This window comes from Monomorium pharaonis, chromosome 5 (assembly GCF_013373865.1).
Source record: "Monomorium pharaonis isolate MP-MQ-018 chromosome 5, ASM1337386v2, whole genome shotgun sequence".
In the NCBI taxonomy this organism is placed as follows: domain Eukaryota; kingdom Metazoa; phylum Arthropoda; class Insecta; order Hymenoptera; family Formicidae; genus Monomorium; species Monomorium pharaonis.
Window position 1 is genome coordinate 19,595,955 of NC_050471.1, and position 20,378 is coordinate 19,616,332.

At 37.6% G+C, this 20,378-nt stretch overlaps 2 protein-coding genes across 2 annotated transcripts in view; one reads left to right on the forward strand and one right to left on the reverse strand.

Annotated features, from left to right (window-relative positions):
• The window catches only part of LOC105832592 (cilia- and flagella-associated protein 100), a 106,425-nt gene that overhangs the window by 13,901 nt on the left and 72,146 nt on the right, over positions 1–20,378 (reverse strand). The gene's annotated exons all lie outside the window — the stretch shown is intronic.
• Positions 5,798–9,071, forward strand: LOC105836595. The gene is made up of 5 exons (XM_012680738.3): positions 5,798–5,908; positions 6,024–6,285; positions 6,402–6,485; positions 8,430–8,547; positions 8,684–9,071. Exons 2-5 carry the CDS (start codon positions 6,175–6,177, stop codon positions 8,800–8,802), a joined length of 432 nt encoding a protein of 143 aa, XP_012536192.1. The 5' UTR covers positions 5,798–5,908; positions 6,024–6,174; the 3' UTR covers positions 8,803–9,071.

Genomic DNA, 20,378 nt, shown 5'->3' on the forward strand with positions numbered 1-20,378 from the left:
GAGAGAGAGAGAGAGAAGAGAGAGAGAGAGAGAGAGAGAGGAGAGAGAGAGAGAGAGGAGAGAGCGAGAGAGAGAGAGAGAGAAGAGAGAGAGGAGAGGAGAGAGAGAGAGAGAGAGAGAAGAGAGAGAGAGGAGAGGAATAGAGAGAGAGAGAGAGAGAGAGAGAGAGAGAGGATGAGAGAGAGAGAGAGAGAGCGAGAGAGACGAGAGAGGAAGAGAGAAGAAGCAGGAGCGAGAGGAGCGAGAGATGGATAAGAGGCAGAAAAAGAGTAGAGTATAGCGGTTTAGAGAGTATCGAGCGACAGTAGAGACGTAGTACAGTATATCTCTCGATCAATATCATATCTGCTAGCTATCTATCTCTCTCTAGCTCTCTTCTCTTATCTCTCTTATCTCATTATATCTATCTATCTCTCTCTCTCTCTCTCTCTCTCTCTCTCTCTCTCTAATGAGTAGTCGTGTCGAACATCGCTTCGTCTTTACAGTGTGTTTTGAGAAGAAAAGAGAGCAGGAGGGAAGTACAAAATTGGTGTGATGATAGTTTCATAGATAGTGACTCAGGGATTGTTATCTAGCCGGGAAATGCAAATTTGTGAATAGCTGAGGTACATTTCTAATTATGTGTGTAGTCGACATTGTGACAAGAAAGCACTGACGTGAATGGAATCTGCTGTGTAACGAATTCGACGGCGACAAAACACAGGTGTCGACGATTGATAAGATATGAAAGAGAATACCGAATATCAATATTCGGCATGCAAGAAGGCTATTAAAACTAAAGTGGTACAATGCAAATCATGCGTTAAACTGTTTTACCATCCAGACTGTGTTCGTAAACACAAAATTTATGATAGAAATAATGAACTAGTACCATGCTAGGGTCCATTTGCAAATTTTGAGATAGAGAGTAAAATTGGATAAGTAAAGAAAACGGCAAGTAACAAGAGAGATAGGCTCGGATTAACCAGAGCATCTGGAAAACCAAGCACAAGTACGAATGGATCAGCAAATATGGACCTAAAAATTGATTGGCTAATAAGAACAATAAAAGAAATAAAAGACAAGGCAATATGTAAAAAGGAAATTAAAATGATGATAAAAGAAATTATCCAGCATGAATTAAAGAATATCAAAGAAGAGCTAGAAGAAGTGAGAAGGATGCTGTCCACTGGAACTAGTAATTCATCAAGAGACGCACAGAAAAGTTATAGTGAGATAGTTAAAGAGGAGAAGAAAGAAAATGTTATAATTTTTAAACCTAAGATTCAGCAAGAAAATGTTGATATGGCTATGTTAATAAAAAAGAAAGTAGATATAAAGAATATGGAAATGGAAGTAATGAAAATAAGGAGAAGAAACAATGATACAGTCATCTTGGGAAATGAGACTGGAGAAGAAATAGCAAAATTGAAAACTACAGTGCAAAGCAAGCTGGGTGATGACTTTAAAGTTACTGAGTCACTACAGATGAAGCCAAAAGTAAAAATTGTTTATAAAAAAAGTTATAAAGAAGATTCATCCAGCAGTTATAGCAATGTCCGAAACGAGGCTGACGTCTGAAATAAAAGATAGTGAAGTGAATGTGCCGGGTTATGATATGATCAGATGTGATGGAGAGAACAGAAATACAAGAGGTGCAATATTATATCTAAGAGAAGACATTAAATATGAATTGATATTAAATCTATAAGTGCGAATTGCTGGTGCGTTGCGATAGATGTAAGAGAAAAATTTTATAAAGGCGCGCTGATGATAGTTATATTCACCGAGTGCCTCTGATGGCGATTTCTGAGGTTCTTATAAGAAGCTATAGAAGATTTGGTAAAAAGAGAATGATAATAGTAAAAGATTTTAACATAGATTTTAAGATAGATTTATTTTACACAAATAAATTACGAACAATAATGTCTAGTCTAGGTATGAAACAACTAATTAATAGTTCGACAAGAATTATGAAAGACAGTAGACAATGCTAATATGGGGAAATGAAGTTGCGATGAGGGGGAAAAGAGATGGAAGTAGAGAGGGAATAAGGAGAAATAAGAAGGAATAACAGCGCAGGGCGGAAGTAGAGGGCGTGATTTGAGATCAAAGTAAGGCGTAGAGGGAGAGGAGGGTGGGGCCGTAGGGAGAAAGGAGGGTGCTAGATTGTAAGTTCGCCTAATGGTCAGGTTTTGGTAGGATAGGATGGGGTTGTATTTGGTATTGTTAATATAGGAGAGGATTGTAATTGTATTGTCAATATTGTATACATAATATTGTATACATTTATTGAATTATGTATATATGACATGGAATAGGAAAAAGGAGATAGAGGGATCGCGAAGGGGACGGTGGTGAGAGTTGTGAGACTGTTTAATGGCTAGAGCGTATAGGGCGGAATGGAGATATGTATAAATGTATATAGCAAATTTGTAAATTTGTGACAAGATTGCAAACTGAGGGGACGCAATATAATAAATACACATATGTATTTCGACATGCTGAGCACAAATCTAGTGTCAGAATTGCTCCATCACTTACCTTTTTTTTTAATCAAAAAGATGGCTTAAAAACCTTAAAAATTGCAATAATTGCTCTGCACGCGGAAAATAGTAAGTGATGGGACAATTCTGACACTAGATTTGTATTTAGCGACTCAAAATACATAAAGATATCATGTCTGGTCCGTGATATAAACTATTTTTTTGTGGATGGCTGTGCTGCACTGCCGCGCCAAAAAAATTGATCTGTTTCACGGACCATAATATTTTTATTTTGAGCCGCTGAACATAAATTCGGTGTCAGAATTTCCTCATCACCCACCATTTTCCGAATGCAGAAAAATTATTACGATTTTCAAGGTTTTTTAGGCCATTTCTTTGATTAAAAAGAAAGGTGAGTGATAGAACAATTCTAATAGTGGATTTATGTTCAGCAAAATATATAAAGATAGTCTAGTGGGGTATTCTGTTCAGACAATTTTTTGTGTGTGCCTGTGTTATTGATAAATCATATAGTTTAATAAAATTATTATTAGAGGAAGATCGTCAATGTTGGCATAGGTTTATTAAAGTGTTTCCTCATTTCTCAGAAGCTAAACATTGCACTATGTTAGAACTAATAAAAACATGATTTTCTTAGATAATTAAAGAAATAAAAATCCATAGCTGGCTTTTTTTCTGTTGGGTTTGCAAGAAAATGCGGTTTCTATTAATAGATGTCATTAATTATTGTAGAACGAAGCAAACTTCATTCTAAATTTATTACGTCATTGGATAGCTATCAGTTTATTATCAGATAGCTTGTTTTTAAGAAAAGCTGTGCAATTTTTAAAAATTATTTTTTTTTAAGTTGAAACATTTGAACTTTCAAAATACGTATCAGTTTCTAAAAAAAAAATTGTTTTGTGATATTGATTGATTGCTTGCAGAATAATGATTTTTTTATTATGAACAATACATAATTGTGCAACAGTTTATATAACGTTGCGACGAATTACAACCAACAACACACATCGATGGACAGAAGACAAGAATGAATTCAAACGAAAGTCCTGCATTAATTTGATGGCGGAATTGAATTGGAGTTCACGGCGATTGCCGATTTGGTGTAATTACATGGCGCGAATTGGATCGCGAAGTTTCGGCGTGGGTGGCGCGAGGCATCAATGGTCATCGCCAGTTAGTGCGTGTTTTTTTAAATTCGGCGGGTTTGGTCTTGCAGTAGCGGCCCATACAGCACAAAATATTATGTTTGTTTTGTTAATTACAAGCATTAGTAATGTTACGTCTAGCCTTACAGAATTTGGATCAGGGAGTCGATTCTGTAATTCGAGTGAGTTTATTCACTTTTTGCACTTTCATCTCACATGAGTTTGTTCGCGCGACTCTGTAACGTCAAAGTGAAAATACGAAAGCACTAGACTAGAAATGTGGGGGAAAAAAATTTGTTAGAAAAATGGAATCGCGCCGGTGTTGCATCCTTTTTACGCCGAGGGACATCATTTCTGCCGATGCGTGTACTACTTTCACTTTTTTCTATTCGGTCTATCCGTATCATTTTGTCTCGCGTTTATCTCGCATTGTGTTTCGCCTGCTGCAGTTCTGAAAAGGTGAACGTAACAGAAAAACAAAAGCAAATAATAAATTTCATGCGATCTCATGCTGATTTTGGGAGAGACAGATTGCGTTACAATCGTGAAAGTAAGAAAAGAGTAGTAAGTAATTTTATAAGTTATAATTTGTAAGTCATAATTATTTTATTTGCTTAGTATTGTAAATTTTACAATACATGCAAACCAATTATAACAATAATATAGGCTAAAAACGAAGAAATAATAGGTAATGTAACAATTCTTTAATATAATATCTGAAAAAAGACAACGTTTCGACTTACTGAGTTTTTTCATCAGCTGTCATATAATTAAATAAGCGTATAAATTAATAACAGTGTTCAAAAATCAATACATATAAATATAACAATGTCAAAGTATAAAGATGTCAGAGAATACGGGCAATACATGACTGATTCGTTGTTACCACACGAGAACAGGTTTAGTCCGAAGTATTAAAATCAGTAAGGTTAGTAGCGTATTCAATATTAAAAAGTAATGTTTGAATTTTATTAAAGAATGCATATGTCCATAGTTGTTACCGCGGGATTCTCTAATAAGACTCGGATATCACTTTTTAATATTAATTATGTTATTGATCTTACTGTTTTAATATTTCGAACACAATCTGTTCTCGTGTGGCAACGATGAACGAGTCACGTATTCTCCTTTGACATCTTTATATTCTTACATTGTTATTTTGATATTGATTTTTAGACATTGTTATTAATTTATTCACTTATTTATTATTTATTAACTGTATTTGCTATTGTAATGTGTTGTGTATATGTTTCTGTGCATTATAGTTTGAGCCTTGCGTAATGATGCATTAGACAATCGGTTTTAATTCTATTAATTATTAAATGATAGCTGAAGAAGACTCAGTAAGTTGAAACGTTCTATTTGTTTTAAATATTATTGTTTAAATTAAGAATTGTTACATTACGCTCTATTATTACTCGTTTTTGTCCTTTATTATTGTTATATTAAATATATAACAAAAATTGATCAATTAAAAACATTTTCGAACAGCACATATTAATTAGCAAATAGTAAGCCAATATTGTATTAAGATTGTCCAATAGTTGACCAATGGTAGGCCAATGAACTATGCTACTATACGTTATGTGTTACTATGTTTGGACGAATAACTCTGTCCCCTCCTCTCATCCCTATCCCTACTACCAGGACAAGGAGTATATAAGGACGGTTACAATCCAAGAGAGCTCAGTATCGGCGCTCCTAGCCCTGATGACGCAAACTGCAACGTTTGTGAAACGTCGGCGCAACGCTGTATCAGGACGCGGCATGTATCCGGAAGCCCTTTCTATTGGAAACAACGTCAATGGCCGTGAAAACTTTAAGTCTAAAATATAACATATTATTTCACAGACGCTAAATAATAGAAATAATAAATAGGGATAGGCACTTTGTTTTAAGTATAATAGCATAATGTGTCAAAAATTGTTTTTAAGATTTAATTTCAATAGTTATACTTTGTACACACTTAGTATTTTCAGCTAAGTATTATACGTAACTATAGAAATTAGACTTTACAAATAATTTTTGACACACACACACACACACACACACACACACACACACACACACACACACACACACATATACTATTATGCTCAAAGCATAAAAAGTGCCTATCCCTAATAATAAGTTGTAAATAAAAATTACAAATAAATATAATGTGTATACTACTTCTTTTACAGGACGAATTATGGGAGGAAGTAATAAAGCAGCTCCCAATTGTTCAGGTTCAATTGTTTCGGTCCTCAAAAGTTGTCAAAAGAATGGGCAAAGGTAAATATATACGTTAAGTAAATTTTAATTTTGATTTATTGTTATTAATAATACTATATGAATGTCATTTTACATAATACTATGGCATTAATGGTCATTTTTTTCTTTCTTACAGACATGGCGTGATTGGAAATCCAATCTATTAAAAAAAAGTGGCCGCACTTAAAAGCTATGCAGCGGATACTGGAGGAGGACCACCAAAAATTTTGGATACAAGTCCGTCCGAAGATAACCTATTGGAATTTTTTACACCTGAAGCCAGTGGAATGCTTAATATTCCCGAAGGAGGAATTCTTGGCAATGATAATGATTCATTTTTATTTGGAAGACCTACTCTAAATAAGTTTGCACAAAGTCCGAAGGAGTCCTCACAAAGTGTACGAAAGCCTTTCTCCTGGCAGATGAATGTTGAATACTATTTTACTGCAGAGTTTTAACATATAACATTAACATATATATTACAACATTAATTTTGTTATCTTATGCATTTCAGGAACATTTCTTCCACAGCGACGTGATGAGCGTTGATACTGATTATACAGAAACAGATACAGATACAGAGAATGTTCCAATAAATGTGAGTGATGATATATGAAGTTTCTTTTCTGTGTTACGTCCGGCAGACTCCACGATTTCCCTTCGTCAGAGAAACAAATAATTTTACAAAAGAAATTCCGTTTCAACGGTCTCCGATAATTTTTTACGCGTTTAGAATTAGTCTGTTAGGAACGTAATGACAAACATAGATGGACGAAACGACCAAGTAGATAATTCCGACTCCTTTTGAATATTGAGTCAACAAATAATAAATTCTGAAAATAGAAATTCAAAAACAAACATGGGATCTAAGCAAAGTTTCACGTTTCCTCACAAAGAATGAGCAATAAAGTATCTAAACATAAGCAAAAGATAAATAACCGTTTCCTCCATCTGCAACCCATACCGTAGCACGTCTAGCACGATAGAAAAAATTATTTATCTCTTAAACCCAAAAGGAAGATAACCTACCCGATAGATCGGATCCCTTCGATAAAATTAAAGGAATGTGGGAGGAAACAGAGAAACTTTCGACAGAGTACTCAACGTATGATTGGTCAAAAGAGGAAAAACTATTTCTCCAATAAGAAAACTTAGAATTCACTCACCACACAATCCTGAAAAAGAGTCCTACCAGTTAGAATATTTAAACCACCTACATCTGGATCCTCTCTCTGTAAGACTATATATATATATAATACCAAATCTTGAAGAAAATCAGTCAGTAATAATCAGTTAGTTGAGAGTAGTTAGTTGTGAGTTCAGTTACGTTTAGAGTTTTTAGTCAGTTCAGTTAATAAGAGAGTTAGTTAGTTAGTAATCATGTAGAATCAGTGCGCAAGTAAACTTTAGTGCCGTTCCATCCGGTCAAAAAATCCCTTCAATTCCAACGGATTTATTCGAGAACCAATAATGAGTAAGTCCTACAATCACAATTTCTTTCTTTGTTTTTACGTTACTCATCTACTCCCTTCCGTTTTAATTTTTTAAGACACGTTCCTATTATTTTATTAATAATTTTCCACTTAGTGTTCCTCGACCTTCCTCTCCAGCTACCACCTTCGAAGAACTTAGTGTTCCTCGACTCTTCTCTCCAGTTACCACCTTCGAAAAACTTAGTGTTCCTCGACTCTTCTCTTTGCCTCCAATTACTGAAGAACATGAACACGTTCCTCAGATATTCCCAACATATTCTTTTTCTAGTTCACTTCCTCCTTCTTCAAGTTACTCTCCCATAAGTTCCACTGAATCCGAAGACATTCCACCCCCACTCTCCCCCGCTATGCTTTATCCTCTTATGACTCCAATCATCTCTGTTTTCCCCATCTAACCATTTAATAAACCCTTCGTTTATTTCTTTGCTCCGCCGTTAATACTGTAGAATTAAAAAACAAAAATCTCTTTGTTTCCCTTTCTCCGCCCACTATATACTTATTAATATTTATACAACTATATTTATACTCACTATGCGTCTTAAATTTAATTATACCGTTATTACAAAATTGTCAAATCATGACTTCAGCGCTTATTTGTATTTTTTTTTTCATTTTTATTTGTTGTTAGAATAAATACTTTTGTTAATTTTATGTAAAACTTTATCATTTATTTTAATTAATAACGACCTCGCCTATCCCGAACAAAGATTGCATCTGGTCCGATCCTGAGTTAAAGCGATTCAATTCGTTGACTCGAAACTTGGACCGATGGACGTACGACTCGAAACGGATTATAGCGGGCTTATCGGCACGTTGACCTATATTTTTGAGTCATAAAAAGTGCGTTCGACCCGAGGCACATACCCTCACTGTGTGCCTACGGGAATTCTACACGTTTTGTTACGTTCTTCCCTGCCTTACCTGTTCTCCCTGAAATATCGTTCCTACCGAATAAAGAATAAAATCCCATAAGGCTGGACGTAACATCTGCATGATGTTTATTTCTTGCAAAGCAGCATATATAATAAAAGTATTTTATGATGTTTCAGATATCTTGCAATGTACTTTCTTCGATACAAAATATACAACAGACACCAAAACAAATACATTGCATTAATCCCAGTATGCTATCAATAAAAAACAAGTGGACATATCCTGAGGACGGAGGTAACTAAAATTAATTACTAATAACGTCTCTCTTGTGCGATACCAACAATATTTTATTTCATTAATTTGACCTTTCGACATTTTATTATTCAAGGAAAATTTCACTAACCATAATATTATTAAATTTTTGTTTCAGATTCTGGTAAGAAAATGAAGCAAAACATAAAGCAGCACACCTTCGACAACTCTAATATTCAGCAGCAAATGTCTAAACTACAAGAGGAAAAAATGGCTCTAGCTAAAAAAAGACTTTAATGCGGAAACAAGAAAATGAACATGCAGAACATCAAACATTTATTTGAGCAGTATATCTTGGACAATTCTAATATTCAACAGCAAATGTTGCAACTAAAACAGAAAAAAAATGGCTCTAGCTAAGGAAAAATGTGAATTTAAAAAAACAGCTCACCAAGAAAATACCGTACTCCTGACATTATTGATTGAGAAAGTAAAAGAATTAACAAGTATAATGTAGTCCATCGTTCCACAATATGTAGATAAAAATAAAATATACATATATGCAAGTGTATTCTTTATACGAAAATACATTTGTTTTTTCTCACAATAATGTCTAATAATATTTCTTTTAAAATTTAATAAATATTTTTAAAACACCTTAAATAACATCGAGTTTAGGTTTCATTTCTATTGTTTTTCATTCATTTTACAAATTTTTTAAATTTGAATATGTTGCAGACGGAATTGATATCTATCGATTACGAAATTTTTAAGTCGGTTCACTATTTAGTTTAACAGTTATTTACAATAAAAAATAGCACTTTTCACTCTTTGATATCTTCGAAACTAAATAGTAAAAAATTTAATTTTTTAAAAATAATTTCACACTCATGTTTTATATCTTACTGTTTTTTTATGTGGCTTAGAGTGGAATTCACTTGAAGTGCAGATGGACACGTTGCAAATAAACACAAAATAATGTACACGGTCCGAATGAATACGGTTTATTTGGACACAGGAAATTTGGACAAAGTAACTTTTGGACACACAAGACAAATTTTGGACACATTAAAAATGTACAACGTTCAGTTGTACACTGTGCATCTCTACAGCGTTCAATTGTACACCGTGGATTTCTACACCGCGCATCACCACACCGTGCATCTCTACACCGCGCATTTCCACACCGTGCACCTCTACACCGTTCAGTTGTACACCGTGCACGTCTACATCGTGCATTTCTACACCGTGCATCTCTACACCGTGGATTTCTACACCGCGCATCACCGTGCACCTCTACACCGCGCATTTCTACACCGTGCACCTCTACACCGTGCATCTCTACACCATTCAGTTGTATACGCGCGCATTCCTACACCGTGCATCTCTACATCGCGCATTTCTACACCGTGCATTTCTACACCGCATGTCTATATACGTATTTCTACGACCATTGTTTTGCGTGGAAAATCGCAAATCCACGTGGTACTAGATGAAATGCTATTTCATCATAAAGAATCCCCTATTGGATTGCCATATTATGTAAAACGCAACAAGCATTCCTTCATAAAAGTTGCACCCGGACGAGCCTCCAAAATTTTAATGGTTTTGTTACCAGCCTTATGGAATTTGGATTGAATATAATATAATGTAGGATATACAATATAATATAGGATACGACAGGGACATGGAGATAAGGCAGGGAAGGACGTAACGTGACGTAACTTCCGAAGACACGCGGTGAAACAAAGAAAAATGCCTAATAAAACATAAAGTCCTCCAGGCGTAACACCTCTTGCCTTAGACAAATGTTGGGGGTGCACAAACGCAACATTTGAAAGGTAATATATTTCAGGCTCGTTTTTATTTTCCGCGGACCTTCTTCGAATTAAAGAAAAATAAGATTAAACGGGAATGTTCGCGCATATACAGTTGTGTGCTCACGCATACGTTGAAAATTGTGATTCGCTTAATTTCGCATAGATTTTGTTAATTTGAATACCAAGAGTTTTCTGAAACTCTTCTTCTTACGCTACATTTGCTTGGAAGGAAATATAAATAATGACAATAGAAATGAATAAGTATACATCTTTGACCATGTGGGTCTAAGGCTCATAAAGAAGTAGAAGAGATCGAGATGAACATAAAAGTTCAATATTGTCTTTGGTTAGGTCTTGGGTTAGGTCTACCAATAATCGAGGTATTAATTTTTTTAATTATGCGAATAAGAGTGCACCAAGAGAAGAGGCTCAATCCGCTTGAGCCATAACACGGAAGAAAAAATTTATCGTGAATGTATGATAAGCTTTCATTAAATTACTGTTCACAATTACGATAGAAATTAATTAAATTATTTGCCGATTTTATACGTTAACATCTCGATTATTGGTGGGTCTAATCAATAATCCAAGACCCAAGACAATATTAAACTTTTATGTTCATCTCAATCCTGTCTATCTTTCGACCGAAATTCTCCGTCTTAAGATTTTTATTTCTCTACCTATCCGCCTCTCTTTTCGGGTTTTTATGGGACCCGGTTTTTTTCGAGGGTCGACCAGTCAGTTGTTTTTCATGTTTTTTCCAGCGGCAACATTATTTTTTTCCTTGCCAGTTAGACGTGCGCCCGCGCCTTTCTCCGTGACTTTTGCGTCTTCCGACGGGGTCTTACGTTCACCTGTGTCCTTCGCTGCGCGCGGGGCTGTTTCCAAGCAACCGTCGCGGCGAAGCGAGTGACGATCTGCCGTGTCGCTCTCCTCTCACGAGAGGTCTCTTCGCCTTTGTCACGTCAATTGCCAATTTCCTCCCGCACAGATTGTAGGGAGATTCCGATTCGAACTCTGGCTGCGGTATTATTTTTTGCAATAAATTAATTTTCAGTTTTTAAAGGGGCGGGAGATTAGAAAGATCATTAAATTGTTTGTCACTTTAACTGTTGGAGCATTGTCGGGTACGTTCCTATGACTAGCCGGAACTAACTACGGAGGCGCTGGCGGTCTTACAGGTGGCGTCCCTGCTTATAGAAGGACACACATCTTCATCATCTACCTAACCAGTGTGTTTCCTTTTTGATATCAGAGATGAACCCCTCGTTTCTCTTGTAATAACCACGCTCTACTTTTGACTCATTAAATATTCACTAAAATCAATTACGTGTGCGATACGCTTTTTTGGAACTTCCTGCCATTTCCATTTGACGCGCTAACATTAACTCATAAATTTATCTCGGTTTTATTTAAGAATTATATTTTTAAGACCGACAAAAATGCGGGCGAACCGTGTGCAAGTGCATCGCTCTCCTCCTATTGACGGGGTGGGTGCGGGAGGGGGGCCTTCAGCCCCCCTTGCACCCCCCCGTGCGTGCGTGCGTGCGTGCGTGCGTGCGTGCGTGCGTGCGTGCGTGCGTGCGTGCGTGCGTGCGTGCGTGCGTGCGTGCGTGCGGCGTGCGTGCGTGCGTGCGTGCGTGCGTGCGTGCGTGCGTGCGTGCGTGCGTGCGTGTGTGTGTGTGTGTGGCCACGGTTACGGTGTAGAAATGTACGGTGTACATTATTTTGTGTGCAATTACAACGTGTCCATTCGCACTGTGTCCAAGTGAAGGCCACTCCCTAATGGAATAGTAAATCTTTCCGACTATCTGCTTTTCAGGTCCGACAGACTGGACAGGGGGGGGGGCTGGGGGGATTGGCTTATACATTCGTCACGGTCCAGAATATGTAATTTTGTCCTCTGAGGGCTGTAGACCTCTCTTATTAGCTGTCGTCTATCGTCCCCCTAAGCTAGGCCGTCTTACCATCTTTCAGTCGGATTTCGAGAGACTCCATCCCTCCTCTGCCGTAGTGCTCTGCCTAAACTGGTCCGTCGTTTATCACTTCCCGTCTCTTGAGGAGAGTGTGATACTTTTTACCAAACTCCTTCTCGATACTCGCGATTGTCATGGTCCTCTCCAGTCCTTTGTAGCTAATAGACCTCCAGCTCCTTAATCAAGAATCTCAAGCGCAAGCGTGATGCTGCATGCAGGTCTTTTTTATCTCATCGTACCCCAGTAAATCATGAGACATTTCGCGTCCTGTGCGATGCAGTCAAGCAGCGCATCGACTCTGCCAGGAATTCTTATTTAATGCAGCATTTTGATCGTGCGAACAGCTCTTCTAGGCCTCTGGGCTGAGCTCCGCACTTTAGGCCTTATTAGACCTAAATCTTTTCCCTTACCATCCGACTTCTCACCCAAATATCTTAACCTGTTCTTTACTTCTGCATCCTCTTCCTCTTACTTCGCTTCTTCTCCCCGTCTTCCCTCTCCCCCTGTTCTCCATCTCGTTCTCAGCTCTCCTCCTCTTGTCTCTGACTCTTCTACGTTTTATTTTTCCTATATCATTCCCGATACTCTGCGTCGTGCCTTTGTCAAATGTCATTTAAATGCTGCTGGTCCATATGGTGTCACTCGCCATCTGCTGCTTGGTAGTCTCCCCGTTATCTTCCCTGTAATCCTTGAACTTCTTAATCTATCCCTGAACTCCTCAACCTTTCCCTCCTGCTAGAAATATTCCCACTTCATCCCTCTCCCTAAAACTAAGCACCCCTCGTCCCTCTCCAACTTTCGTCCTATCTCTCTCCTCTGGTTTCTTTCCAAGGTCCTTGAGCGTATCGTGTTCGAGCAATTGTCCTCTCACCTAGATCTCCATAACTTGCATGACCCTCTCCAAATCCCTTTTTGTAAGGGCAACAATACCTAGACTGCGCTTATCAAACTCACTAATGATATCAGGTTTACTGTCGACAGCAGGATGGTCACCTTCCTAATTCTGTTCGACTTCACGAAAGCCTTCGACTCAGTGCAGCACAGTTTTCTCCTATATAAGCTCTCTCGCTTGCATATCTCCAAAACAATTCTGGACTGGTTTGCCTCCTACCTATCGGGTCGTGTGTGCGCGGGAATGATGGATACTCTTCCTCGGTCTCCACCAGAGATCAGTGCTTGGTCTGTTGTTATTCACCATCTTTATCAATGACCTTCGTCACTCCTTAACGCACTGCCACCATCTCCTCTATGCGGACGACCTCCAAATTTACATTCACTTTTTTTCTTGGGATCATGGGTAGTATCAGGGAGGACATCGCAGCCATCGAGCGATGGTCGCTCAGCACCGGCTTAGTGTTAGACGCCTCCAAAACCAAATCGCTCCTACTAGGTAGCGCTCGTTTCGTGAATTTTATCTGCACAAATTTTGTGCTAAATCTGCACCTGAATGGCGCTCCGATTCAATTCGTCGACCACGCGACAAATCTAGACGTTCACATCTCCAGTTCTCTCAACTGGTTGGAACAGGTTAGCGCTACTTCCTGTAAGGTTAACGGTGCCCTGTGGAAGCTCAAATACCATCAGGGTTGTCTTTTCACTGCTTTGCACACATGACTGGTGTCCTCTCTGATTTTCCCCTTCTTTGACTACTGTTCTGCAGTTTTCACTTGACGGGCCAACAGCGACTCAGACTCGATTGATGGGCGATTGATAAACGCGTGCATGCGATTTACTTTCAGTCTGAGCAGGGACGAGCATGTCTCCCGCTACTACAGTGCACTGGGGTGGTTGCATGCTGATGACAGGAGGGCCTACATCATCGGATGTCTTCTCTTTAATGTTCTCCGCTCTGGCTGTTCTTCCTACCTTGCTTGTAACCTTTGTTTTTATATCTCAGCTCGTGTCACTTCGCGTGCTCCCCCCCCCCCACATGATCTTGCTATCCCATCATGCAGATCTTCCACATTCCAGAAATCATTTCAATATACGTCTGCTTTTTTGGAATTTGCTCTCTGTCCATATTAGAACTTCCGATTCCCTATCTTCCTTCCGCCGTAAGCTCTTCTGCCATCTGCAGCAGCATCTGGGTTTCCCGAGTCGTCCTGGAGGTAGCTGCCTGCGCGCTCTTCCTTTCTTCGATTTTCTTCTTTCAGAATTGTTCTTGTTGTTGCGGGTCTCAACTAATCGTTGGGGACTCGTCACAGCGTGGATCTACCTAATTTCTGGGTACGATACTGTCGGCGGCTCGTCTTTGCTCATCTTGACTGCTCCGTGTTAATTATATGTATCTCGACTACTCTGCGTTCCGCATCGACTGCGTATTATTATTATCTTTGCGTTATTTTTACGCTATACCACATATATTTCCGGCTCTTTGTTTTATTATATCTTCTTGCCTCCGTTACGTTACATTTTTTGTTATTTAGACAACTTATCACAGCGTACTACTCTTTGGTCAATTTTACTATGCTATTCAAATCCTCTTCACTCGAACGACAACAATTACATTCACTCACGGGAACGATAATCGCGGCTTTACTCTTAAACTAAATGTAGCTGTCGGGGCCGGCTTTGTCCGAGAGGGACGTACTTAATTATAATCGATATTCGGGGCCAGTCGGTACGACCTCCCGTGCGGTAACGTGACTTCGCGTCTTACTCTTAATTTGTCAAACATAAACGCAACAACAACAACAACGGTAGCGGACTCAGAATTACCGGTAACACAATAAGAAGTAGTATTCTTTGTTCAGAGCCGCACGTGAGTCGACTGCCTTATCCGAATCTTACATAAATCCTGAATGGCTGCCGAGTGATGGCCTTACAGAAAATGTTGGTCCAATGGGATTGATTCAGCCAGAGCAGATCCTCTCCGATGCGCAGCTCGCCAAATAGTGAGGAACCCCCCGGTCCCATCTCGGCCAGCTCGGGCCTCCGCGCAGGCGCGTGCGCGTTTCGATTTCTAATACGTAGATCAACTTGCCTTGCAGGATCCTTGATCCTCGCAGCGTCGCTCTCACCCTTCGGAATCTTCCGTAACTAAGGCGTGTCAATATTCGAATGGCATATGCGGAATCTATTATGTCTTGCCGCTTCGGCTTGTCCGGCTGGCCAGGCCGTGACCGAGCCGATCTTTGAGGCGGGCGGGTGGCAGTTGCACAGCCGTTCTCCCGGTCTGCAGCCCGGTGGCGTGTCCTCGGCATCGTCCGCCCTGAGAATGGTCTTCGATGCGGTATCGCTGCATCCTGGCGGGGTCGGTATCCTTGCGGGTAGTATACGGCAACGCATAGCGGGGCCCGACGCACGACCTGGCGGAAAAACTCCTCGCCACTCCGCATGGGGTGTCCCGTCCTTTGTCGGGAGGTCGCGTCGAAACTCTCTTGAGTTTCTCCGCCTCAGTCTTCGGTATATTTAAATGGAGCACTCGCTCGGCGCCTTACCTCTAATTAAAACTAATACAAGAATGAAATTACGGTAACGCGAGATTTTAAGGGTAATAAAGTCGCTTCTCCCTCAGCTCGGCGAGGAGTAGCTCCAGACCACCCCGTCGGTCGGGCTTACGCCTTTGTGACGAGCGCGGCTGGACGCGCCACGTCAGAATATATACCGCTTACCGCCAGTGATCCAGGGCTTATAATTCCATGTTGGTTTAGTCGCGGGGGTTAAGATTGTTGGTGGAAACGAATGTTCTGGGATAGGCACCATACGATACCATCCGTCATGTAAAAAATACATAATGCGATTGCAAGAATTTTGAGTCTGTTTTAATTAATATGTGTTCGTGGGGATAGGAAATATGTGTCGTTACTCTTGAGAATGGGGAGTTCCGAGTAACATTCCTTGATGTGTTGAATTTTTACTGGCGTACATTTAATAATGTGTGCCACTTCTCTGGAGATGATCTGAAGACGGCCATATATATCCGGGTCCTTTCATAATCTGGTACGCAAATTCATCAAGCGAGTTAACAGCAAGGCTGAATGCGGTTTTCAAAACTTGTTATTCTAAGTCACAGCGTTGCTTAAGCACATCTCTGTACAAGGATTTTATTTGGGAGCGTATATGTTTCTCTACGTAGGGTAGGTGATACAATTACTGTGCCTTGATCGGTTACCATGTCCCTTTGCTTATTTCTACTTTTTGAAGAATATGTAATTGTTAAATTGGCAATTATAATTTTTTAAAATAAAGTTTACGTATCAATTAATATTTTTTAACTGAAAGCAGAATACTATTTAGTGCTGTAAATGTAAAAATAAATAACTGAAATTTTTCACATAGATTTTATGAGACTTATTCACAATACTTAGCAGAAACCTTAAGGAAAAGTAGGTAATATACGGCTAAGGATAATACATTATAATGTTATACATAAAAAAAAAAATTTTTATCTGTTTTTAAACACCGTCTACGTTATATTAAATTATAAATATAATTTATTTTTTACATATTTTTATTTATATTTATTTATTCCAGTAACTAAATTACAATTTAATTCTTGTATCTATTACTGCGCACAATATCTAAGCTTAATCTACGGGCTAATTTGCAATTACTGTGCCCCTTCACGGCAATAAGTTAACCTTAAACATAACCTATCCTTGTACCACTGTTATAACGTTCAGACAGTGCCGGCGGTGCGCGGCCTCAGCCTTTACTTTTGCTTTTTATAATTTGGTAAGTATGCAATAATAACTTGAATACTTGTGGTATCAGACGATACGAAATCTAATAACGTAAGTATTGTGTATTTTTATAGTGTGCCATGAAATCGCAAAAAAAACATGCAATACAAGGACGAATACTTAGCAGCCGCAATCCAAGCTGTTGCTGGAGGGCTATCTATAAATGCTGCTAGTACACAATATGGGATACCAAGATCGACTTTACATAGTAAAGTGAATGGTTTATACAATGATAAAAAACCTGGGCCTGAAAGCTTTTTATCAGCTAATGTGGAAAATGAACTAGCTGACTGAATTTTACTTTGTAGCAGTCATGGTCACCCAATAATCAAAATGCAGCTCTTAAATAGTGTTCGCATGATTGTAAATAAATTAAATATAAAGAATCCCTTTACCAATGGGCTACCAGGGCGAGGATGGTATGAAGGATTTCTTCGTCGACATAAACATATCAGAGAACGTCTAAGTGAAAATGTGAGCCTCGTACGTGCTACAGTGAGTGAGAAAAGCTTAAGAAAGTGATTTGAAGACATCGAATTATATTTAAAAGAAAACAATTTATTGGATATAGACCTACTCGAATTTTCAATACAGATGAAACATCACTGCCTCTTAATCCCGAAAGAGTAGAAGTTTTGAGCGAAAAGAATAACAGAAATGTGTATAATGTTGTGAATAACAATGAAAAAGAAAATTTAACTGTGCTAGTATGTACTAATGCTGCTGGACAATTAGCCCCTCCACTTATCTTATTTTCCTATCAGCGAGTACCAACTGAAATTTTTAATAAAATGCCTTCTGGTTGGAGTTATGGCAGGACAGAAAATGGTTGGATGACAAGCGAAAGTTTCTTTGAATATGTTGCAAACATTTTTTATCCTTGGCTTGTTGAAAAGAAGATAACATTGCCAGTAGTATTATATGTTGATGGGCATTCATCCCATTTAACTCAACCTTTATCCCAATTTTGTTACCAACACAAAATTGAATTAATTGCTTTGCATCCTAATGCCACACACGTTATCCAACCTATGGACGTATCAATATTCCGACCATTAAAAGCAGCATGGAAAGAGGAAGTAAATTTATATCGACAAAAAACCAATTATTTGAGTGTGGCTAAACCTGGTGCTAGCCCACTGCTGAAAAAAGTGTTTGATAGTTTAAATTTAAAAATAATTGCAAAAAATGGATTTCGTGTTTGTCGATTATCCCCTTTCTCAGCAGATGCAGTGGATTACACTAAGATTTTAAAAAAGTTATTCAAAGAAATAGAAAATGACGATTCTGTGCAACAAAATTTATGTACCAAAGAAAATTTACTATATAATTTGATTTTGCAATATATTGAATCAGAAATGGATGAAAATATTCTGCAAACTTTTTAAAAAGCTCGTAACAGCAATAAACCAATGGATAAAATAGGAAAAGAGCATACTTTTCAAAATTTGGAATGGCTTAAAAATAAAGCAGACTGTTTTACAAGATAATACTGAACATGTTGCTGTTAATTTAACTGCAAGGAATATGAATGAGAATTATAATGTAAGTTTTTAAGTTTACTTTAGTTTTAAAACTTTACTACTTACAACTGTATTTAAAAGATTAGATAAATTAATCTAATTAATTTCATATTTATATTACAATTATGGACACTATATACAATTTTATTTACACAGTTCTTTTTAATTATTTATAAGTTTGTGCCATTTTATAAATAGATATTCATACGTACAATTAATATTTTAATTGTACGTATGAATAGAGGATAGACGAATATCTATAAATTCTTATGATTTTTCTGTTGAATTTTTACAGGTCATAGTAGTTGGAAATTGTGATAAATCTAATGTCGATACTAGAATTAAGGTTAATATGAACAGCAAAGGCAATATCATTATAGATGATAAGGATATGTTAGAGACAATGATCGATACCAACAATTATGAACATGCAGCTGTTGATTTGATGACAATAGAAAAGAATTGTAATGTGTATAAATTTTCAAGTTTATTTAATATTTTAGACTTCATTATTTGCAATTGTATATATGATTTAAACTTAAAAAAATCTCAATAGAAAACAATATTTTTTACTGAATTTTACTTAATTTAATTACTTTCATATTTGTATTAAAGTTATGCAAACCATATACAATTTTATTTACACATTTATTTTAATTATTCATAAATTTATGCCATTTTATAAATAGATATTGATACAATTAAAATACTAAAAATTTTTATGATTTTTCTATTAAATTTTTATAGGTTATAGTAGTTGGAAATTGTGATAAATCTAATGTCGATATTAGTATTAAGGTTAATATGGACAGCAAAGGCAATATCATTAAAGATGATAAGGATATGTCAGAGACAATGATCGATACCAATAATTATGAACCTGCATCTGTTGATTTGATGACAATAGAAAAGAATTATAATGTGTGTAAATTTTCAAGTTTATTTAATATTTTAGACTTCATTATTTGCAATTGTATGATTAAACCTTAAAAAATCTCAATAGAAAACAATATTTTTTAATGAATTTTACTTAATTTAATAAATTTTATATTTGTATTAAAGTTATGTACACTATATACAATTTTATTTACAAATTTATTTAAGTTATTTATAACTTTTATACAATTTTATATATTAGATTATAATAATATACAATTAATATTATATGCATTAATAGTTTATTTACTGCATTTTAAGGTTACAGAGATTGAAAATTGTGATAAAATTCCTGTCGATACTAGTGAAAAATGTATCAAAGTGAAAAGAAGACGAAGGTGAGAAGATATGAGGGTGGAAGTGTCGGGGAATCTATCGGAGGGGCGAGAGAAGAAGGCAGGGAAGATGGAGGCAATGAACGAGAAGAAGAGGTCAGAAAGAGGGCGTTAGAAAGATATTGCAATCAGAAAAGAGTATCGATGGAGAGGAAAAGAAGAGTGATGGAAGGTAGATGGCGGTCCTGGCGCAGTGATGCAGTAACGAAGACGCGGAGAGGAAGAGGAGCGTCATCTGGTAGAAAGAGGAGAGTGGCAGTGTGGCAGCAGAATAAAGTTGGCAAGAGTGTCAGGGCAGGATGGTAGCGTGTTTGGGAACGCTGAGTTCCACACACGTGGTTCATTGATGGTACGCGACGCTAGGCGTGAAGTCAGCATACGAGAAGAAAGAGCGGCTATAGCGTTAAGAAAGAATAGAGAGAAAGTGTGAAAGGAGAGAAAGTGCGGGGAACAGAGGAGAGGAGTAGTGGTGAGAAGAGAGAAGTACGGGAGGAAAGTGAGGATGGAAGAACTGGGAAGAAAGCTGAGAAAATTGAGGTGGGAAATGACGAGAGGGCTGAGGGAGGTTAGAGAAAGATTAAGAGACTTGGAAGAGAGG